The 21,610-nt window shown below is 43.6% G+C and overlaps 1 protein-coding gene across 1 annotated transcript in view; it reads left to right on the top strand.

Annotated features, from left to right (window-relative positions):
* LOC145397624 (uncharacterized) overlaps positions 1 to 20,791 on the top strand; it is a 30,951-nt gene extending 10,160 nt beyond the window's left edge. The window contains exons 3-12 of the mRNA XM_080270664.1: positions 930 to 1,108; positions 2,889 to 3,156; positions 3,583 to 3,773; positions 4,107 to 4,285; positions 4,424 to 4,617; positions 6,047 to 6,191; positions 14,449 to 14,508; positions 16,037 to 16,147; positions 17,710 to 19,572; positions 19,933 to 20,791. Coding sequence (XP_080126790.1) covers positions 930 to 1,108; positions 2,889 to 3,156; positions 3,583 to 3,773; positions 4,107 to 4,285; positions 4,424 to 4,617; positions 6,047 to 6,191; positions 14,449 to 14,508; positions 16,037 to 16,147; positions 17,710 to 19,572; positions 19,933 to 19,937 — 3,195 coding nt within the window. The 3' untranslated portion in view covers positions 19,938 to 20,791. The remainder of the gene's footprint in view (positions 1 to 929; positions 1,109 to 2,888; positions 3,157 to 3,582; positions 3,774 to 4,106; positions 4,286 to 4,423; positions 4,618 to 6,046; positions 6,192 to 14,448; positions 14,509 to 16,036; positions 16,148 to 17,709; positions 19,573 to 19,932) is intronic.
* Positions 20,792 to 21,610: the final 819 nt, after the last annotated feature.

The following is a 21,610-nucleotide window of genomic DNA, read 5'->3' as shown; positions in this document are numbered from 1 at the left end:
TTCTTTCCTTCATTCTTTCCTCTTCCTTCTGCTTGTGGGTAACTCTACACTGAGTGACAAGCTAAATGGATTCCTGTACACCGGGAAACCATTTACTATGCTGGGTGGTAGCCATGTAACCAAATTTTGGCACCTGGTGGTTTAGTGGGTAATTATGGGGCTTCAGTCGGATCGAGCCGGTGAAGGTTTATATCCAAGGGGTGGTTGGGGTTGATTGCTCACGTAATGCCACTCGGATGAGTGAGGCTGGTCACTCTCATCTTAAATGTCAAGACCAACTTGCCTAGCCCCGGGCTTCTACGCTCCTCATGGGCCAACGTAGGATTTGATGATGAATGACTGAATGTTCGTGATGAAGTGTGACAAAACTATCTGCTTGATTTTGTGTGGTTGTTGTGGCCCCAGGATCAGGTGTATGTAAATCCAGTGGACTGCAGGCTGAAGTTGCCCAGTTCTTGTAGTCCACCATCCTCCTTTTGGGGGATAGGAAAGGAAATGAGGAAAGTTTGTATAATCAGTCAGATCCACCACCTGCTTGTATCAGTGTCACCACATCAGGCATTGCTCTGCAGCACCCTGATCTTGTGTGGTGATCATTTACAGCAGCAGTACATAACATAAATTGGGAACTATTTTCAAAGGATTTTCGATTGGTTTGCAAAATAATAAAATTTTAACCTAAGTGAACCAACTATAGCGTGAAAATATTATGCTCCTGCTGCTGCTGACGATGATGTGAATGTTGCATCTTCATCAGGCCATGGAGCTGTGCCATACCTGAAAGAAGAATCTGGGCCATTTAAGGTAAAGGAATTTTAGTGTGAAATGGTGATGATGATGATGTGAGTGCTGCATATTCAGCAGGTTAACAAACTACTGTATAGTGTGAATTGATTTTGTTGATGGTGATGCAAGTGTTGGCTCCTCAGCCTGTTGTGGAGAAGCCACGGGCAACCCCAAAGGCCAAGCCTTTGCCTGGCCTGGTTGAGCTCGGGGGTGAGGAGGCCCAGGAGCTGCCCACGTCATCGGTGTCAGCCCTGTCATCGTCTGTGCCACCCCTCGTGTCCTTCAGAGATGTCTCCCTACTCTCGTCCCTACACACTTTCAAGTGAGTCATCTGTACCAGAGCTATATGTTTGGCAGACGATATATATTTCTCACACTCCCATCTTTCCTTTGGTAAGCCTCTTCACACCTAAGGTAGAAACTTTGATGCGGATGATGAAAAAATAGTTTTGTCTGCAAGGATTTAATGCAGCTTGAAGTAATAAGATTGAATATGTTGTGTTTTGCATTGTTTTTGATTGTGCCTCTAAACTTTTTTAACTTGGGCATCAGAGGTTATTTATTTATTTTTTTTCCCGTGATGCAGCGGCTGTTAACTCTTTAGATCTGGTGACATCCTTTGTAGTTTACTTTTGCTGCTGCTAGAGCTAACTCCATCAGTTCAAAAACTGTTCAAAGTTAAATAAAATTGTGACTTTCCTTTCAGATTGTGACTGTCCTTTCCTCTCTTCCTTCCTTCTTTCCATCCTTCCTCTTCTGTCTTTCTTTTCTTCTTTCGTTCTTCTTCTGTCTGAAGGTGACTCTACACTGAGTGACAAGCCAATGGTTTCCTGTACACCAGGAATACACCAGGAAACCATTTACTATGCTGGATGGTAACCATATAATCAGACTTTGGCATGTGGTGGTTTAGTGGGTAATTAAGGCTCTCCAGCTGGATTGAGCCTGTGTAGATGTATATCCAAGGGTTGTTTGGGGTTTATTGCTCACGTAATACCACTGACGGATGGGTGAGGCCGGTCACTCATCTTAAATGCCAGGACCAAATTACCTAGCCCCGGGCTCCTATACTTCTCATGGGGCAACACAGGATTAGATGATGATGATAGGAAATAAAATCATATAAAATCAAATCAAACCAAAGGATGTCATGCTTCTTCATGTGGAATCCCTGTAGGGTAAAACGGGGTAATTTCGCCGTGAATGGGGTTTCTGCTAAACACAAGCCACCATAATGGAATATTGACATTTTTGTTGCTGTAACAGTACATTCAGCCCATCTGTTAAGGATACCTTTAATCATTTTGAAAAAAACTGAATTTTGGCCCATGCCACAGATTTTTGAAGGAAAAAAAAAAAAATGTCTTGCAACAAAATAACCATGTCGGGCGGGGTAATTTTGCCTCGACCTGCCATATTTGTTATTATTATTGACATAATTATAATTGTTATTATTGCTACAGTACCACACAGCCTACCGTACACAATTAATTACAATTAGGCTTAGGTAGTGTAGGCAGCCGATACAGTAGGGCTTATGCCATGTGTTGGGTGAACTTTATGTCAATGGCATCCATCAGTGTTTTACTGATTGTTTCATGGTTGGTAAGTTGGTCAGGGGGATTCCCATGCCACAAGCACATGGTTGGGTACTGTTTTGTGTGTGTGTGTGTGTGTACACGCACGCTTGTGTGTGTTGTGTGAACAATGCACGCAGTTCTGAACCACTTGTAGCCTGAAACATGTAAATAATAGGTAAATAGAATGTTTTTTTTTCCAGTTTTTATAATGCAGTAAATGCTGAAAATTTTCAGTAAACAATTTCATTTCTCCAACACAATTTTTTGCACAGTGAATCAAAACTTCCCATGACCTTGTTAGGTCGGCATTCCTCTGAACATAAACCCAAGAGAAGTCGAATCCATGCAGTGGTTTGGAGCTATGGGCCTTTGAACCGGAATTGTTGGCATCGCGGCTAAATTACCCCGTTTTAGCGTGTAGGGATTGACCATGATATTGTAAATGTTTCGTATGGACTTGAAAGCAGAAAATACCAAAAGCCTAGATTATACAAAAATGTGATTGTATATGATTGTATACAGGGGCAGCAACAATGGTAGCAACCCATTGTTGTGTGTGGAGAATGGTGGAGGGAAGACTTGTGGGCGTGGGGGCAAGGCAGGGGGTAGACCTGGTGTGCCCCCCAACCCTCCACCCCTCAGTGCCCAGCTGTCAGCGCGGTCGTCAGATGGCACGGTGGAGCTGCGATTGGAGAGGCAGCCTGAGGAACAGCATCGCGCCCGCTACCAGACTGAGGGATCACGTGGCGCAGTCAAAGATCGGACGGGTGCTGGCCATCCCACAGTCAAGGTCAGCTTTCATATCACCTCTCATACTCTTTTAACTTATTACTGCTTTATAATGCTACCATTCATTCAGTTAATATGCTTCTTTTTTTTCCAGTGCTTTATATTCTGCATTGATAAAAAAAGGTAAAATAATAGACCAAAGCATCTTAGAACAGTGCACCTTAACTTGGCCCAGATTTTCATCCTTGTGCAGCGTCTTTCATGCAGTTCAGTGACAAAAAGAATACTACAGTTCTACATCTTTTCCATAATACTTCTTTGTGAATTGCATCATATTTTGTTGTTAATCTGTTGTTTCAGTTCAGCATTCAAGGTGGAGATAAGACATTTTTATGCGAAGTTAGTCAGAATATTGTCGTAATTTGTGACATTACAACCAGTACCTTTGTTTCTCCTCAGCTGATCTATCTTGGTTTGTACCTTACAGCTGTTGGGGTATAACAAGAGGACAACACTGCAGGTATTTGTTGGCAGTGACACAGGGAGATGCGGCCCACACATGTTCTACCAGGTGTGTCGTGTCACAGGCAAGAATTCCACCCCGTGCCGGGAGAGGCGGGTAGAAGGCACTGCCGTCATAGAAACCGTTCTGGACCCAGACTCTGAGATGACCATGAGGTGAGATGAAGTACAGTAAGCTTACATGGCAGAGACAGTGTTATTAGTACAGAACTCATGTTGTATATATTACTGTTTGTCCAGCCCTGTACTCCTAACATTACAGTACATTGTAGTTAATTTCATGTCAGTATGTTATTCATTCTTTCCCTGTTTTCTGGATCCTACCTCACCCCATCATTAGGTGGGAAAAGGAGGTCAGTATGATGGTGGTGGTGGTCATAATGATGATGATGATGATCTTTATGATAATGATGGCAATGGTGATAGTAGATCAGGATAATAATGGTGGTGGTGATGGTGGTGGTAGTGATGATGTGATGCTGTTGACAGCTGTGACTGCGTGGGCATTCTGAAGGAGCGCAATGTGGATGTGGAGCACCGGTTCAAGGCGGCGGTGTCAAGGGGTCGCAAGAAGAGCACCAAGTGTCGCCTCGTGTTCCGCACCTTTGTCACTCTCGCCTCGGGTGCCATTGAGACACTCCAGGTGGTCTCACAGCCCATCGCATGCAGTGAGTGCAGTTCATAAATGAATCCTCCAGTCTGACCATACGTGGCTATTGGTGGAATTGCAAAGGTTTGGAGTCTGTCAGGTTAGAGTAAATGCACTGTAATAGGTATGACCACCATTTGCCTCTTGGTTCGTACAGCACAACCGCCCGGCGTACCTGAAATATGCCGCAAGTCATTGAGCCACTGCAGTGTTGAGGGTGGTGAGGAGCTGTTCATCTTGGGCAAGAACTTCCTGAAGGATGCAATGGTGGTGTTTCAGCATCGCATTGACACCAAGACTCAGCCCATCTGGGAGGAGAAGGTTCTGCCTGACAAAGACACCTTGCAGCCTGTGAGTTAACTGTACCATTTTCCTGTAATGAGCAGTGACTTTCATTTAATTTCATTTATAAAGGCTCCAGCATGCTTGTGTATGTTGGCCTTGATTACCTAATGTCAGCCAGCCTTGGTCACTTAATGGTGGCTCTCCATGTTGCTTAGTCTCCAGCAGTCTTGTTATTCAGTCTCATATCCCTAAGGCCACAAGTATGACCTCATTCTAAGTCTTTTTTAAGCAAATTTCTTAGGTGTTTGTGTGGATGTACTAGAAAGCATGAGGAGAAATACTCTGAGGTGTTGGGCCATGTGGAGATAATGGATTTTTTTAGTTTGCATCTGAACAGCTATATTTTGCATTGCATTACTCCAGACCTCAGTTATAACGATAGCATACTAGAATTATAATTTAACTTTTAATCAATGTCTTTCAAGTAAACTACCTTTTACAGAGCACTCAGCAGCTTGTAAGTCAAATTTCATTGTTTTGATACCTTTAAGGAATTATATTCTATGTAACTATTTGACTGTAACTAATGTATATGATTGTTAATGATTACTTATAGTGTAGTAATATGTAAAAGGGTAAAATGAGGTATAATTTGTAAATCCATCCATCCATCATCCAATCCTACATTGCCCCATGAGGAGCGTAGGAGCCCGGGGCTAGGCAATTGGTCCCGACATTTAAGATGAGAGTGATAAAATTATTGATATTTAAATGTGTACCAAGAATCATTTACAATACTGTAGATGTACTGAAGGTTAAAATTGGCACTCTCTAATATTTTTTTCTTGGAAGGAACAGTGTGTGGGCTCCTGGCCTTTGGTTCCTTCATCCTTCCATTAAAAAGAAAAAAAGAAAAGAAAAAATGGATACAGTGTATTTCAGAAATCAGGTCTTGATTAACCTACTTATCAACAGAGCATTTTTAAATTTCGTTTTTGCTGTTTTTGATCTGATTTAGCATAAGGACAACCTGTATTTCAGAAGTGCTAATGGCTGCTTGTGTTGCGGACTCTTCCATTTAGGATAGGGAGTTCTCTGTTTATGAGGTGTTCATTTTTAGTGTGGCAGACAGTTTTATTTAGTATAGGAACACTTCTGTTTATGAAAAGGTCTGTACTTTTGTGACTGACTGTTTCATTTAGCACAGGGAAAGCTTTTGGTAATGGAGTTGTTAATACTTGTGTAGCAGACTGTTGCATTTAGCACAGGGAAGACCTTTGTTTATGAAGGTGCTAATAAAGTTCCATTTAGCATAGGGACACTGTTGATGAAGGTGTTAATAAAGTTCCATTTAGCATAGGGACACTGTTGATGAAGGTGTTAATAAAGTTCCATTTAGCATAGGGACACTGTTGATGAAGGTGTTAATAAAGTTCCATTTAGCATAGGGACACTGTTGATGAAGGTGTTAATTGGTACTTGTGTGTGTCACCAGATCCACCTGGTGGTGAAGGTGCCAAAGTACTGCAACCAGAGCATCACAGAGGAGGTGGCGGTGGATGTGATGGTGTGCTCTGGGGGTCGCACCTCTGAGCCTCACAGCCTCACCTACCGGCCCACACCCCCGATCGCCAAGAGGGGTGAGTAGAGAGGGTGCTTGTCCAGAGCCCTCGCCTCCCCCACACCCTTACTCCCCCCTTGCTTGACATCATCCGTGCTGGCCCATTCAAGGGAAGGGAGAGGATCCGGTTTTGTTAATTTGTTTGTTACTGTCCTCACGCTGGATGCTACTTGAGTCACTTGAGTTATTTGAATTTATTTGCAAACACAACAAAGCAAGCTCTTCATCTGTCCTCCCCTTCTCCCCACTTTTCAACGTTTGTCTCATCTTCTCTGTCTGCCTGTCCGTCAGTCTCTTATTCTCCTCCATCTCTCATCTTTCCCTTTTCAGTCTGCCTTCAGTGCTGTCCCTATTTCCCAATCCCATGGTAGCTTGTCATAAATTTTGTACACAACCTTTATTCACCTTACTGAAGAGCAAATACTTTGAAAGAGTCAATTCATTACTTGGAGTTAACTTGTCATGCAGTCAATAAAAAAAACATTATTCAAGAAAGTAACTTGTCAGAATGAAACACCTTCTCTTCCCATGATTATCTGCTTGATCCAATGTAGAGTGACCCTGTACCTGGGCTCTGCTGTGATGAGCGCTTGAGTAGCCCCTGTTGTAAGCCAAATCTTGTGTTCACATTGTTGTTGCATTTTTATAAGCATCAGGCAGGTAGGCCGGCTTCATTAATCACCAGCACATGTATTATTCTCCCCCCGTCCCACCTTCCTCAGCCTTGCCATTGTAGCATCAACCAAAACTGGGCACGAGACTGCCCATATGGCACACCCACTCGATGGGAAATTGGACCTTTTGTTTTTATGGGAAGCACATCTATAAAGCAAAAGCCAGGCAAAAGTATCCCATATATTTGTACATGTATATGTAAAAAAAAAAAAAGAAAATGAAAAAGAAAAAAAAAAGAAAAAAGAATTGAGGCAGCAGGTGTTTGTGGTGTTATGGCTACCAGTCTGTGCTCACTTGGTTGCCATAGCCCACCTACACCCTCTATGTAAGGGCAGACTGCTAGTTCATAGTGCATCATTGTGCCAACTTACCTATGACAACTTTGCCGCCAGTTTGGTCAACGGTTCATCTCCGCTGTCTGCAATTTGTCACTGTGTTAGTGTTACAGTGTTGCTTCTGTTTGTATTCCTTGTCTTGATCTCATGTGTGGAAGTGTGGTCATATACTCCACCCGAAAATGTTATCGACAAATCACTCAGAGAAACTGGGGACAAAGTTGCATAGTCTGCCCTTCCCCCCCAAAGGTGAGAGAGCTGCACCACTTGGCTGAGTGTGGGCAGGTGGCTGAGGAGGGTTGGGAAGGTGGGAGGTGGGGAGGGGGGTCACTAACAACCCCCTCTCTCTCTGCGCCTGGTGTGGATGCAGACCAAGTGAGGCTGCACCCTCACCAGATGGGGCCAACACATGCACTTGTCTTACCTCCCTTGTCTCACTCCTCCAACATTCAGTCATTGCCTAGTCTCTCAAGAGAGAAGGTTCATATCTGTTTGAAGTAAAAGGCTTTGATTTGCATTGTAACTTTACACTGTACTAGTGTCAGTGTTCCCCTTCAGTGATGAAGCATGTGTTGCCTTTTGTCTATGATCACCATGGGCTTCCTCAACTACACTCAGAAGGGTGCTTGCCCTGCTAGCGGGCGGGAGGGCGGCGGCGTGGGTCCGGTCTGCCCGCACCCCACACCCTCCGCCCACTCTGCGCCCGCTACTTTCACCATGGTATGTGCGGCGTTGAGGGAGCCCCCGGGGAAGCATGTATGTTGGACTCTGAATGGGGGGAGCTAGTGCAATGGAACCACCCCTGCCTCAGCCTTCAGTAGCCATCTAGGTCTGTGCGAGGTGCTGTGATGCTTACACAATACCTCGTACTCATTGTAAGGAATTTTTTTATCGTTTATTTTTATTCAGCATTGCATCCTTAATAGTGGTACTCAAGTAACTAACTCTTAGATATTTAGTAAGCAGTTAGAGGCAGCCCTGGATTGCCCTACTGCACTGGTTCCCTGCATACAGAGTCCTTCATTCAGTGCCTCCCCTCCCCCCCACTATCATCATATAAACAAAAATCCCCCCAAAATGCGGTACCTCTCTGTTAGTCACATAGGTGTCGCCTGCTCAAACTCTTGAGATTGGCGTGGCGCGGCAGGCGGCTTATGGTGGCAGCGTCGCCGGCAGTGGTCGCGTAAGTGCCGGGGGGACCTTCCCAGCAGGTGGTGTCGCTAGCTTGCCGCTCTCACTACCTCACTCACCTCACACCCTCCCTCACCCTTCACACCCCACTCATTCACTTGTTAGTCTAGCCATTTGTTTTGTCATATCATATAGGTATTGTACTGACAACTCACTCCTTCACTCATAAACTGAAGCAGTCACATTTCACTGATCTACTCACAAAACTTCACTCCCAACCTTATCGTTCCCTACATAACAGCCCTCCTGTTAACATCCTTCCATTCCACTGCATTTGAGATTATGTTTTCTCTCCTTTACACATGTTTTCATATTAGTGCCTCATTTCTCATGCAGTTAATTTCCAGTTAATCCTCATTCATTAATAAACAGTGCAATATATCACACTCAAACTTGAATTTATTTGTAGCACTTTTCTTGTGTTCACAGTAATTTTTTTTTTTTTTTTTTTTTTTTTATTAAATGCTTCAGAAAACATAATTCACCCATTCATATTGTATCATCCACCCTTTCTATCACCCACTTATTATGGCAGAGGGACAGCCTATATTTAATGTTCAAAAAACACATTAATTGTTTGTTTCATACTTAATATAAGTGTGATATAATGATACTGGAACTACTTAATACTGACTAAAGGTAGCTCAGAGTTCAAACAATTAGCGCAGATCAGTAAGAGTATCATTATCATACATATTAAGTGTAATGTGATGTAATTTGTAAGTTTTAATGCATAAGAAGTATTATTGATCCCCTGTTAGTGTTTGCCCAACCATCATCATTGTAACAATCACACTGTCTTTGTTACCACCACCACCACGACCACCACCACCACCACCACCACCACCACAGTCACCATATTTATTGTTGAGCTGCCACCACTGCACTGACAGCCTACTTTCCTTCTCCATGCCCTTCAGTCCCCCATCTCTTTGTCTTTCTCTCAAATTAGTCCCCCTCCCCCCTTTCTCTTTCTCTCTCTTGCAGTCATTTACTCCCTCTCCTGGTTCTTTCTTTTGTTGTTAGTGGGAGCTTTGTTTCTTTGTTTGTTGTTGTGCTGTGGCCCCAGGCTCATCTGGAAGCTAGCCCAGTGGACTGCAGACTGAAGTTGCCCTTCTCCTGCATTTCATCATTTTCCTTTCAGGGGATAGGGAAAGGGCTAAGGGATACTTGTATAACCAGGCCTTAGCCGCAAGAAGACATCCATCTGTAGCACTGAGATCTTTGTTTTCACTTTCGGTTTACTCTCCAGTGGCCACTCCCCATCCCTCCTGTCCTGGTATTTATGTTATTATACGCCCAGTGGCTTTATTTGACCCTTGTTCCTGCCATTTCTCTTCTTCCCATCCCACTCTCTTCATCCCTGTGCATTCATAATATATCTTCTCCCTCTCCCCATTCTTCCCATTTCATCTGCTCTTCTTTTTCACTCTCCCTCTCCCTCCATTCTTCATTTTTTCATTCCTCCCTCCTTACCCTTTTCTCCCTATCTGTTCAGGTTTTCCCTTTCCTTCTCTGTCCCTCATTTTTTTTTTTTCCCCCTCCCTCCTCTCACTTTTGCTATTCCATGTCCACATCTTTTTACCAGTTCCTTTCACACACACTTCTCCCCTCCTCCTGTCCCTTTTCTCTTCCCCCTCACTTTCCCTCTTCCTTCCTCTCCTCATTCATTTTTCTTCTGTTTCCCTTCTCTTCCCCTCTCTTTTCCATTTCTTTTCCTTCTCTTGCCTCATCCCCTATTCCTCTTTCCCTATCTTCCCTTCCCTTCCATCTTCTCCCCTTCCCTTTCATTTGCCATCTTCTCTGTTTTTACTGTTCCCCCTTCTGCCCTCTCCCTTTGCCATTCTCTCTCCTCTCTCCTTTTTCTTACATACCCTTTCCCTTTTCTCCTCCCTTCCACCCACTCTTCGTCTCTCCATCTCTCCCCTCATATCCAGACATAGCAGTCTCCATACAGTTGCATCTCAGCTACAGTATGCCTGCCCAGTCTACCATTCCTTTTATCCTTTTTAGAGTGGCTGCCTTTATTGCCTGTCCAGTGCTTTGTTTATATATACAGGGTGGTCCATAAATTGCACCCTCCTGTCTTGTGTGTTTTGGGGACAGCTGAGTCTGCTGGTGTGAGGAGCAGGCATGAAGTTACTGATCATCCATGCAGTAATTGGACTTAAAGAAGCAGACGCGAAAAAGAACAAAAAGGATTATGGGAAGTAGAAAAACGATGCAGGGTGGAGAATGATAATGCCGAGCCGTCCCCGCAACACACAAGAACCGAGCTGTATAATATATGGACCAACCTGTATATATCTCTTTATACTTGTGGCTGTTGCATACTCTTTCCCTTGCCACATACATTTCAGTCTATTGGAGAAGCTGTATGGATCGCAGCAGACAGCACGCATTTTCTCTGGTGATGGCCTTGTTTTTCTCCACCTTCTTCACTCTTAACTCCCTCACTACGATAGCATCATTTTCTGTTTTTGTCTTACCATCTCCACGCTGTTTTATATAACTTGAGTTAATGCATCTCATACCAAAGGGGTTAATGAAGGCTATCTAACTTCAGCCAGTTAATGAAGGCCATATACTGGACCCTACTGTACGATTGGGTTATGTTCATGGAATACACGTTGGATGCCAACCGATCGTACAGTACATGTAGGGATCGTAGCAGTTATATATGTGCAGATACAGTAGTGACATGAATAAAAAAACATGGTGATCCATAGGAGATCGTAGAAATCATAAAAGCGAAAATAGTGATCATGTAATAAAGGGAGTGCTGAAATGAATAAGAACGTACAGTGAGCCCTTATGTTAAGCGCGATTTGGGCTTGTGAATTTACCTTTTGCAGGAAAACCCAAAATTTCCAAGAGCTTGATTCTCACGATCAAGAATTCACCTTTCGCGTTAATATATTGGGCGCCGGTGGGCAAGGCAATCGTCAGCTGTTGTCTGCCATGTTGTTTTCACAGTTCCTGCCAGCTGTGAGACTGTTTGTGTGGTGCGCAGGTAGTGATCACAGCTGCAGTCACCTTTTTTGCCTTTCCCTTTGTTCAGCTGTTGTTCTGGTATGGTCTACCTGTACTGTATTATGTCTTCCTCTTCACTCATTGGAGGATCAGATAATAGTGGTGACAGTGATATACTGGGAAGTTCAAAGGATGAAGGCAAGAAGAGAAAAGAACGTCGTGGGTATCGAGTCAGTGTGAAGAAGAAAAAGTACAGTATTCAGTAGAGGAATAGGATGAAGATTTTTCAGGCCGGTGATTTATTTAATGTTTCTTAAACTTTTTATCATATGCATATGATTGTCAGTTATTCTGGTATCCTGTTTTATGAGAACTGTATTTCAAAAGAGTGAGAAAAAGAATGACTTTGGGAGGGGCTTTAGAACCAGTAAATTTTTTTAGCACTGAATTAACACTTTTCAGTTCGTGAAATTCAGGTTTCGTGCCAGCCTCATGGTACCAGTTGGATGCGAATCGTAGGGGCTCACTGTATAAGCAAATTATTGCATAACAGTTGATTGTTAAAAAAAAAAAAAAATTGCAAAGGTTGATGGACTTGCTTGCAGAAGGTACTGTGACTTTGTGAACCACAAAAATCACTAGAAAATTGCCAGGAAATAAGCCAAAGCTGCAAGAGTATTGCCTAAGGTCTATAAAGATCCCAAAGAAGCACTAATAAGTATCCCAGATCTGGCCTTAAAATGGCTAAATTGGCAACCCTACATGAGGCATTCCAGGAAACAATTTACTGAGTGTTCCGACGCTTGAGGGAGAAAAACACACTTGAGGGAGAGAAAAAACACATTTGAGGGAGAGAAAAAACACACTTCAGGGAGAGAAAAAACACACTTGAGGGAGAGGAAAACACACTTGAGGGAGAAAAACACACGAGAGAAAAAAAATGAGGGAGGAAAAAACACTCTTGAGGGAGAGAGAAATGCACTTGAAGGGGAAAAGCACCCAAGAAAAACCCACTTGAGAGAGAAAAAACACAAAAGGTGAGAAAACCACACATGGGAGGGAAGAACATACTCTGAGGAGAGAATACACACTTGAGGGGGAGAAAAAGCACACCTGAGGAAGAGAAAATCACTTAAGGGAGAGAAAAACTGGGTCAATGTTTATCAAAGCTCATAATGATATACATTGCACAGTCTCCTGTATACTGTAATTGTAATATTTTTTTGTGATGCTGGAAAGGGATGCCTCCTTACGGTGGCACTGAAATTACTGGGCTGTGGAGTTGTGTTTCTGCACAAGTGTTCTTCACCTCACTCCTTATCCTTTGAAAGGAGAATAGTGGCCTGCAGGACGAACGCAAGTTGGGTTCACCATCAGATGAGCCTGGGGTCATAACTGATTCTGTTCCAATTCATTCTTTCATTGAGCTTTGGTAGAGGTGAATATATTCATTTCTAAGAGGAAAGGAAAATGGTTGGAGAAAAAGAGGGGATAAAACTATATTTTATCATACTGGCATTAAGTGATTTGAGTCCTGGAACACCTCATCTTGGAGTAGGAACAGTCTTGGGTTCTGAACAACCTCTCATGAACTCTTTCGGTATGATGCCATGTCGTATTTTATTCCTGTAACCAATGGATGATTTGTTTCAGCTTATATGACCTCCTGTAGTGAAGTGGTTAAGACTAGATTCCAAGGCTGTCCTCGATATTGCCATTGTTTGGGTTCTTGCTGTGTGTGTTTCCTCTATACCTTGTTAGTTTTTTTGTCTGTATACTGTGTGTGCGTGTGGGTATATTTGTGTGTGCGTGTGTGTGCTGTCTATTTTACTTCTCTGGCTGTCAGTGAGCGTGAAAACAAATCTCATCAGGATTCATTATTTCATCCCCACCAACATTACTTTCATCCCCATTTTTGTCCCCAGCATTAGATAAGACCATAGATTATCACAATGAAAATTGTTCAACTAAATGATGATTATAACCATTATCAGTTGGCAATGGAGAATCATTATCCCAGGGCTGTTTTGTCATATATCATATAATAGTACTGCATTGGCTTTCATATTTTGGTTATGTTTGTCTTTTAATATAATGAATTATGTTTACATTTCACTTCTTGCCTTTTGTGAATGGCATGCCCATCCAAGCAAGCATGTTAGAGGAATGAATGAACTTGTCACATACAGGAAGGAAACTGCAACTCATGATGTTCTCTTGTTCTCTGGAACAGGTCACATCGGCGAGACAGAACAACAGCACCGTGGGCGTTTGTTCACTGCCTTATTCAGTTTGTTCACTGCCTTGTTCACTGTCTCACGTGTGCTGTTGACTGTGGTGTGTGTGAGAGGTGTGGCAGCCCCAGTGTGTCAGTCTTGCTGTTTTGTGTGATGTTTGAAGCTTGGTTGGTCTGTGAGTGTTACTTTTCCATATCCAGGGGAGATGCAGGAAAAAAAAAAAAAAAAAAAAGAAAGAAAGAAAAAAAGAAAAAGAAACACTGGAATGCTCATTTTATTCTGTGCTGTTTTTCAGGACCGGCTGGAAGGGGAACAGGATTAATATAAATTCAAACGTGAGACATGTCCAAGCACAGTGACACCATCGCCTCCCAGTCATATCTTATCTTGCTATATTTATTTATTTATTTATTTATTTATTTATTTTTTGAGTACCCCAGTCTTGTGTAACATCTGCAAAATAAATATTAGTTTACTTCACTTTAAATAGCTACAATCCTCTTAAAGTAATTCCTGAAGTAATTCCACATAATTGAACTGTAATTACGTACTGAAGCAGTAAATTCATGTTGATCATTGTCCAGCAGTTGTAAGAAGTTTTAAATCATCCTTGATTTACATTATGCAGGAGTAGATATTGGTATACATATCAGCATCTAATTAAGGTATATAAATAAATAAGGAGACTAATTGCCCTGTTATTGGTGAAGTAGCCCAAGAATGTACTGTAATTTTGTAGAGTAATAGTAAAGCTGTTGTTGTTGAGTGGTGTAGGTGGACAAGGGAGGTGTATTGGTGGCCTGTGGCTGGGTATGCAACACTGTGTGGTCTGAGTCCTCACTAATAGAACCCCTCTCTTAAACAGAACTGCCTCAAATGATTGACAATTGGGAAGACAAGCCTCTGCCTAAAGGAGTATCCCCTTGTAAGTATATTATTTTCTTTATCAAAAGATACAGAAGCAATATAGTAATAAGAATAATGTAATAATAATAATAATAATAAAAATAATAATAATCAGATCCTTTATTGCTCATAAGTGTCAGTTTTTCCACAGGATTTCACTAGCACTCCTTAAACATTAGCACATTTACTGTTAGAGGAGTTGTGACACCACTTTATCAAGGTACAAAGGATCATCTTCACTTTGCAGTACAGTATCACACCCTGACATGCCAGTAGATGTCTCAGTAATTTACCAAGATACTTTGGTTTACCAAGGATAAGAACCTTGAAAGTTATGGTGATTGAGGTAGGTCATTGTCCAGGAAAAACAGCCTATATTTACCAAGGCATTGGCAAAGATCACGTGATTACTGTATCATCAACTCTCTCTCTCTCGTGTGTGTGTGTGTGTGTGTGTGTGTGTGTGCGCGTGTGCGTGTGTGTGTGTGTGTGTGTGCGTGCGCGTGTGTGTGTGTGTGTGTGTGTGTAGATCCCCTGACGCCTGGTGCGGGGTTGACGGTGTCACGGGAGGATAATTAGTGTGCGCTCCATGGTGTCCACGTGTGCTCGTATTCTGAGCATATATGGGGCAGTGCATGGCTGGTATTGAGAGTTGCCACCTGCCCCTATTTTCCATACAAATTTCAATCACCTACTCCTCGTGGGGCAGTTTTGGTACGCCTTTGAAAATCGCGTTCATTTGAGGCCTGTCGCTTTCGACTCTGGTAAGTCCCAAAGGAAGCCTATTGCTCTCAACGGGTTAAGGCGGGTAGACTGTGGTACTGGGTGAGCCGGTGGCTCAGTCAGTTGAGAGGTGGCCTGCAGTCCTACCGGACCCAGGTTGAAATCCCTGCTGGTGCAGGGAACAGTTTAAGGATTTGATTTTCATTAAATCAAACTTTACTGATCTACCAGTACACCCACCGACGTGTCATAAAAATACCCCCGCTAATACCAATACACCTTTCCTGTATAAGACAGCCCTAGCATGTATTCAAAATGTACAGTGGCTCTTAGTGCCTAAGTGGTGACATGTAGAGGTTTATGGTATGTAGGAGGACTACTGGGCCTTGGGAGCAGGCTGTGAAGCCTGTGCCGAGAGTCGGGGGGGAAAAAAAAAAAAAAAAAAAAAAAGAAGGTGGGGAATGGAGATTGCTGGAGTTAGGGGTCAGAGAGAGGATGAAGTTGATTGGATGAATTTTGTATGGAAGAGGGTGTGTTGAGGGTTTGGCACCCATTTTGCAACTTGATAGTCATTGGATTGACTCTGATAGTTATTATGATGTTTCTGTGTGGATGATCACACCTTACTCTGAAATGGAGTGAGGATTCCTTGGGCTTGAATGGTAAGTAAATGAATATGTGGTCTGTTTCATTGATATGGTACTGATTACTACCCCCTCTGTCATGTTTTTCTTGTTTCTTGCATTCTAGACTGTGTATTACTTCATCTTTGGGTGAGGTCAGGATAATGGTTATGATGATGATGATGATGGTATCTGTTTCAGATGCCTTGCAGCTGAACCGACACTACACGGAGACTGGGATGTTACCATCTCCTCTTCCAGACTTTCAGCCAACTGCTTCCCCCTCACAACCCCAACTCAGCACCACGCAAGGTATGCACTTCTTCACTGTGTTCTTCACCATCTTACTTCTCCACAGGTATTCTTCCTTTGTAATTGGAAGCATAGCCCACACTTGAAATGCACTGCCATCATACCCACCACAGGTACACTTCTACAGTGGCACTGATATAGCCAGGTGCTGGCTGATTATACAAACATTCCATTCTGATGAGGAGCAGACACCTGGTATTTTAGCTTACCCTGGGTGGAACAGAACAGCTACTGCATCCACCCACCCGGGAGCCAAACCTCATTATATTTCCATGCACCTCACCACGGCAAAGATCCTGGTCTGACCTAGATGAGATGCTGTCTGCCACAAGGAGGAGCAAGACCCATTGGAATGTACAGACTGTATTGTGCCTGTAGGACAGTTACACTGAAACAGTTGCTTACCTGTGGTTGATGAGTCTGCTTATCAGACAGACCAGAGTTAAACACCACTGCCAGCAACAACAACAACAGCAAAAATGTGCCTCAATTCCTACCCTCTCCCCTGAAACAGGGATGGTAGAGTATGGATGGAGTGCAGCTTTACCCTGCAGTCCTTTGGCCACATTTTCAGATGAGCCTGGGGCCACAACATCCTGTCTTACCATCTGTTTTGTAGTCAGAGCCAGTGCTAGGGCATAGGCTTAGGATCTGGGGGGCTTGGGTGGTGAGTGAATTGTGTGGCTTATTCAGTTGAACAGATTTTTATTCTTATTTTTATTTTATTTATTTATGTATTTATATATATATTTATATATTTTTTCTCCTGGATCCTACGTCACCCCATATCTGGGTGGGAAAAGAAATTACGAGAATAGTACAGCAGTTTGGTAATATTTGCACCAAGAAGTAGAATTGAAATGAGTTATTAACAGAATGGAAAGTGAATACAGTGTCAGAAGACATGGCAGCTCAGTGGTAGAGCATCTGACTCGAGACCGAAGAGTCGTGAGTTTACACCGTGCCCGGGTGAGCTGCCATGTGGGGAGAGGTAGCGCTGTCCTGCCACCTAGCTGGTTGTAGCAGCCGTGGCTCAGTGGGTTAGAGCGCTGTGACCGAAGGGCCAGAGGTTTGAGTCCACCCAAGGGTTATTGGTAGACATCAGGTAAGGCATCTGGTCATAAAGTGCTACACGCTCCAAAACCTAAGTCTTCTACTCAGGGGCAATGCCTGAGCTCTTATCGACAAATGGGTCACGGCGTAAAAAAAAAAAAAAAAGTGTTGTAGAATTTCAAATGGAGTAATTCATTAGTTTTCACATTAGCCTCTTGCATCACATTGGTTTTTAAGATGACCAGTTACCAAATATTGTATTGATTTATGGTGACAGTAACCTGAACTTTAACTTGGCCTAAAATTGTCATCTCTCCATCTTTAGTGCTGAGCTGTAAGAGTAGATTAACATCAGAGTATGATGCAGGTTACAAAAAAAATTTGATGGAAAGGCTGTAGAGCCATAGCTTTGACACATTCTGCCATTGAGGTATATGAAATCAGTTGCAAAATGATAAAAGTCTGTGCCAAGTTAAGGTGAATAAACTATAACATCTTGTATCCCGCAGTATGCAGTCCTGTGGCACCATCGTCAGTGAAAACATCACGGGTGTTGCTCAGTGCCACTAAAAAACTGGCCGGCCAAGGATCTCGAGTTGCACCGCTCAGCCCTCGCCCCACCCAAATCCAAGCCCAAGCCCAGGCCCAGGCCCAGGCCCAGGCCCAAGCCCAGGCCCAGGCTCAAGCCCAAGCCCAGGCCCAGGCCCAAGCCCAGGCCCAAGTCCAAGCCCAAGCCCAAGCTCAAGCCCAGGCCCAAGTCCAAGCTCAAGCCCAAGCCCAAGCCCAAGCCCAAGCTGCAGCCCAAGATCACACCCCAGCTGTACCCCAGCCAGCAGCCCCTGTGGAGGGAAGCCTTGGGGAGTTAAAACAAGAAGATGGTGCAAATGGTGGGGTGACCCTGGAGGGAGTGGTGGAAATGTTGAAAGTGGTTCAGAAGTTCCCTTCTGGCTCAGTCATTCACACTTTGGTTCTGCAGTTGGTGGAGCGTCTTATCCAGAACATGAAGGACAATTTGCCACAACAGGCCAAAGTTCAGCAGCCATCCTATGAATCTTCTAATGCATCATCATATCCTGCTCAGACCCCAGAGAGAATCTTGCCTGCACTCATACCGTGCCAAGATAAAACACAGAAGTTCATGGGTCAGGCTGTTTCGACACAGCCTCAGATGCCCATTCTTCCATCATCATCTGGCAGCACCCTGTCCCTGCCTATGGCCACTCCTGTAAGTTTGTTGCCAGTGACAGTTCTGCCGGGACTGCCCACAACAGTGTGTGCCAGCCCTAAGATAGCCAGAGTAGCCCCAGTGGCTCCTGTCGCCCCCACTACAGTTGTGTCCTCCCCTGCCTTGACTCGTGCAGTTAGGGTGTGTGTTGCCGAGGAGCCGCCTCTCAAGAAGCCCAGGGAGGAGACCGGCTCAGTGGCAATACCTGGAGATTATCAGCTGCTGCGAGCGCCTCAGTGTTCCACAGTTGCATCTACCACAGTGTTGCCACATAAGCTGACCACCAGCACCCGGGACACACTGGCCACCCCAACCACCAGGCAGGAGGAACTGTCTGCACCACACCAGGTGATATCCACACCTCTCCTGCCCTCACACCAGCTGGCCCCAGCTCCACTCACCTCCACTCTCCATACTGTTTACCAGCCACTGCTTCATAACCTGACATCCACAGCTGCCCCTGCCCCTGCCCCTGTCCCCCAAGATGCCATCACACAGTCACCACAGCAGCTGCACACACAACCACACTCAGACACATCCAGCCTGGGGCTGCAGCAGAGTCAGAATAGCAGTCTTACTGCAGTGCAGACCAGCCCTCAGTCCACTTTGGTTCCACATCACACTACACAGCAGACCCTGACAATGCAGCAGCAGACAGGACAGCAGACTGTGGGAGGGCAAACAGGCAGCCAGGGCAGCTTGTCTGTGCAACAGAATGTTCAGCAGGCAAGTGAGGGGACCCACGGTGTTGGCATGGCAGGCAGTAGCAGCACTCAGAGCAGCACTTCACCAGCGCAGGTGTCTGACCCATTGCTCTCTCAGGCCCCCCTGTGTCCCATGCTGCCCCCAGCACCCTCCACCACCACCCAGGAGAGCCTGCCAGTCCCCACCTGCACTGTGTCATCCTCAGCCCTCACCCGCTCCGACCCGCTGCTCTCACAGTCCAGCCCTGTCATGGAGGCTAGAGCCACCTTGCCCAGTGCCAGAAGTGAAGCAGCTGGGGTAAGGGCACAGGGAGGCACAGACCCCCTCATGACCTCAGCACCAACTACCACTCAAGTCTCCATGCAGAGTGAAGTCACATCTGCCATCAACCTCTCAGAGACAGAGCTCCTCAACTACTTTGACCCAAATTGTTTTGACAATGGTGAGTGCCAGTGAGGAGACTTTGTACTGTATTCTAAGTGGTATATAAGGGTTTATGGCACCTCTTCCTTAGCACTTTATTTTGCATATTACTCCTTAACAGTCCTCTGGATGTTTTTATATAATTTTAATGTCAAATAGTGCACATCAGTAACATAAAGGAAGATGCTGAAGTGCAATATTCACAATATATTGCCAAGGAAGAGGTGTTTAAAGTCACTTAGAATACAACCTTGTGTTTTACTTATACAGTTTTGTCCTTATGATACAATTACTGAGTTCCTTCTCAGCCTTCAGGTTTCAGTTTATTAAACTGTAGTAGTTATTCTGCAATTACTGATTAATCATTTTCTTTCCTCAGTGTGAAGGTGGCTTCAGTCATAACTGCTGGTGCCAATGCATTTCCTGGAGCCACAAGGAGAGAGGCTGGGTTGTTGAGACTGTTGTGTGCAGTCAGCAACCAGTAATTTGCTAGGGTGACTCTCCACCCTCTGCTCCCGCCATTGCAGGGAGTTTTAACCACAAGCTTCGTGGCTTATATGTCTGTTTTTATGACTGTGCCATGTCGGTGTACAAGTGTCAAGCGTATTTAAAACCTTTCGTGTTTTCTCACACTGCGGTAAGTTATGGAGGTTCGTACAGTTATTTTTATAGGTACTTATGTCAAGATTATAATCGCCTGTTTTTATACTTCTTTTTGTGTCAGTGTGTAGTCAAGAATTGATATTTTAAGTTGATAGGATATTGTTGTGATGGAAGGCTGGGTGCAGTAGGTCGTAAGCTGCTGTACACACTTTCTGGAAGCTGATATATCCTGATTTATTTTATGTGATAGTCTAATGTAGCAGACACAGAGATACTGTATATGGATTTAGATATAAGATTGTTTAAACAGAAATTTGTTAATGGTGATCTTTCCTGGATTCCATCATGCAAAATGACTTGTGCAGATCCATTGCTTTTATGTTTACATCGTAAGGGATGGCAGTGTTAAACAAGGCAAGAAGTGGGACAGAGTCACATCACTTCTGTCAAAGCTCAGGAGCATTTTTTCCCCCATAAATGAATGAAAATTTTGGGTCATGTAGAGATCATCAGATATATATTGTTTCAGTATTGGCCAAGGTGAGAAGTTATACATAAACAACCAGCAGTAAGTGTATATGATGGTTATTACATGTTATATTATCTTAGCCCCTTAAAGCCAGTGATGTGTTTTATTGATGAATTATTGCTGTCTTTATGCAGTTTTATTTAGCTTTTGGGAGGCCCTTTGTACCGAAGGGGTGAATTAAGATTATTTGCAAGAGATTGAGCAACTTCGGTGAGCTGCCATTAGGTGACCAAGCAGCAGGTATGTTAAAGCCTTATAAACTAATGATATCCAGCCTCCCTTGTTTGAAGTGTCTCTGAATCTAAATAATATTGTCCTTAGAGAGCAAGAATAAAACCCATAAGATGTCATTGTAGTGAGGGGGTAAATTGTTCATAGAAATACTAAAACATGTGGGAGTAGGTGGACCCACTTGTCTCTTAGGTAACATCAGCATCTGAGGCATCTCCCAACAGGTTATTTAGTGCCAGGTGTCATTATCTCGTGAATCCAGCGTATGTGAATGGATTTATTTCTAAGGCGTTTATAGGTAAATACGTTAACATCAGTACGAATTAGTGAGTTAGGTGTAAAGTTGAGTAAGTCTTGTCAGTGTTGATGATACAGTGAGCTATATTTTGTTCATTGATGCACAATGCATTTCAGTACACTATAGTAATGTTTTTGGAACTAATGTACACCCAAGTACACTATGGGAGTGACTTTGGAACTAAATTACACCCAAGTACACCATAGAAATTACTTTGAAACTAAATTACACCTAAGTACTCTGGAACTAAATTACTCAAACCAGTGTTAATAATTTTAAGTTTTTAATAGTTTATAGTTTTGCTCAAACTGTAACACATAATAATGGAGACTGGTGTACCATAAGATAATTGCCAGTTTTCCCTCTTCAACCTGCATTCATTAAAGACAGTTATAC

The sequence above is a fragment of the Coenobita brevimanus genome, chromosome 42 (assembly GCF_032717465.1).
Source record: "Coenobita brevimanus isolate Jiangsu-jjx chromosome 42, ASM3271746v2, whole genome shotgun sequence".
Classification (NCBI taxonomy): domain Eukaryota; kingdom Metazoa; phylum Arthropoda; class Malacostraca; order Decapoda; family Coenobitidae; genus Coenobita; species Coenobita brevimanus.
This window is presented reverse-complemented; position numbering and strand designations above follow the sequence as displayed.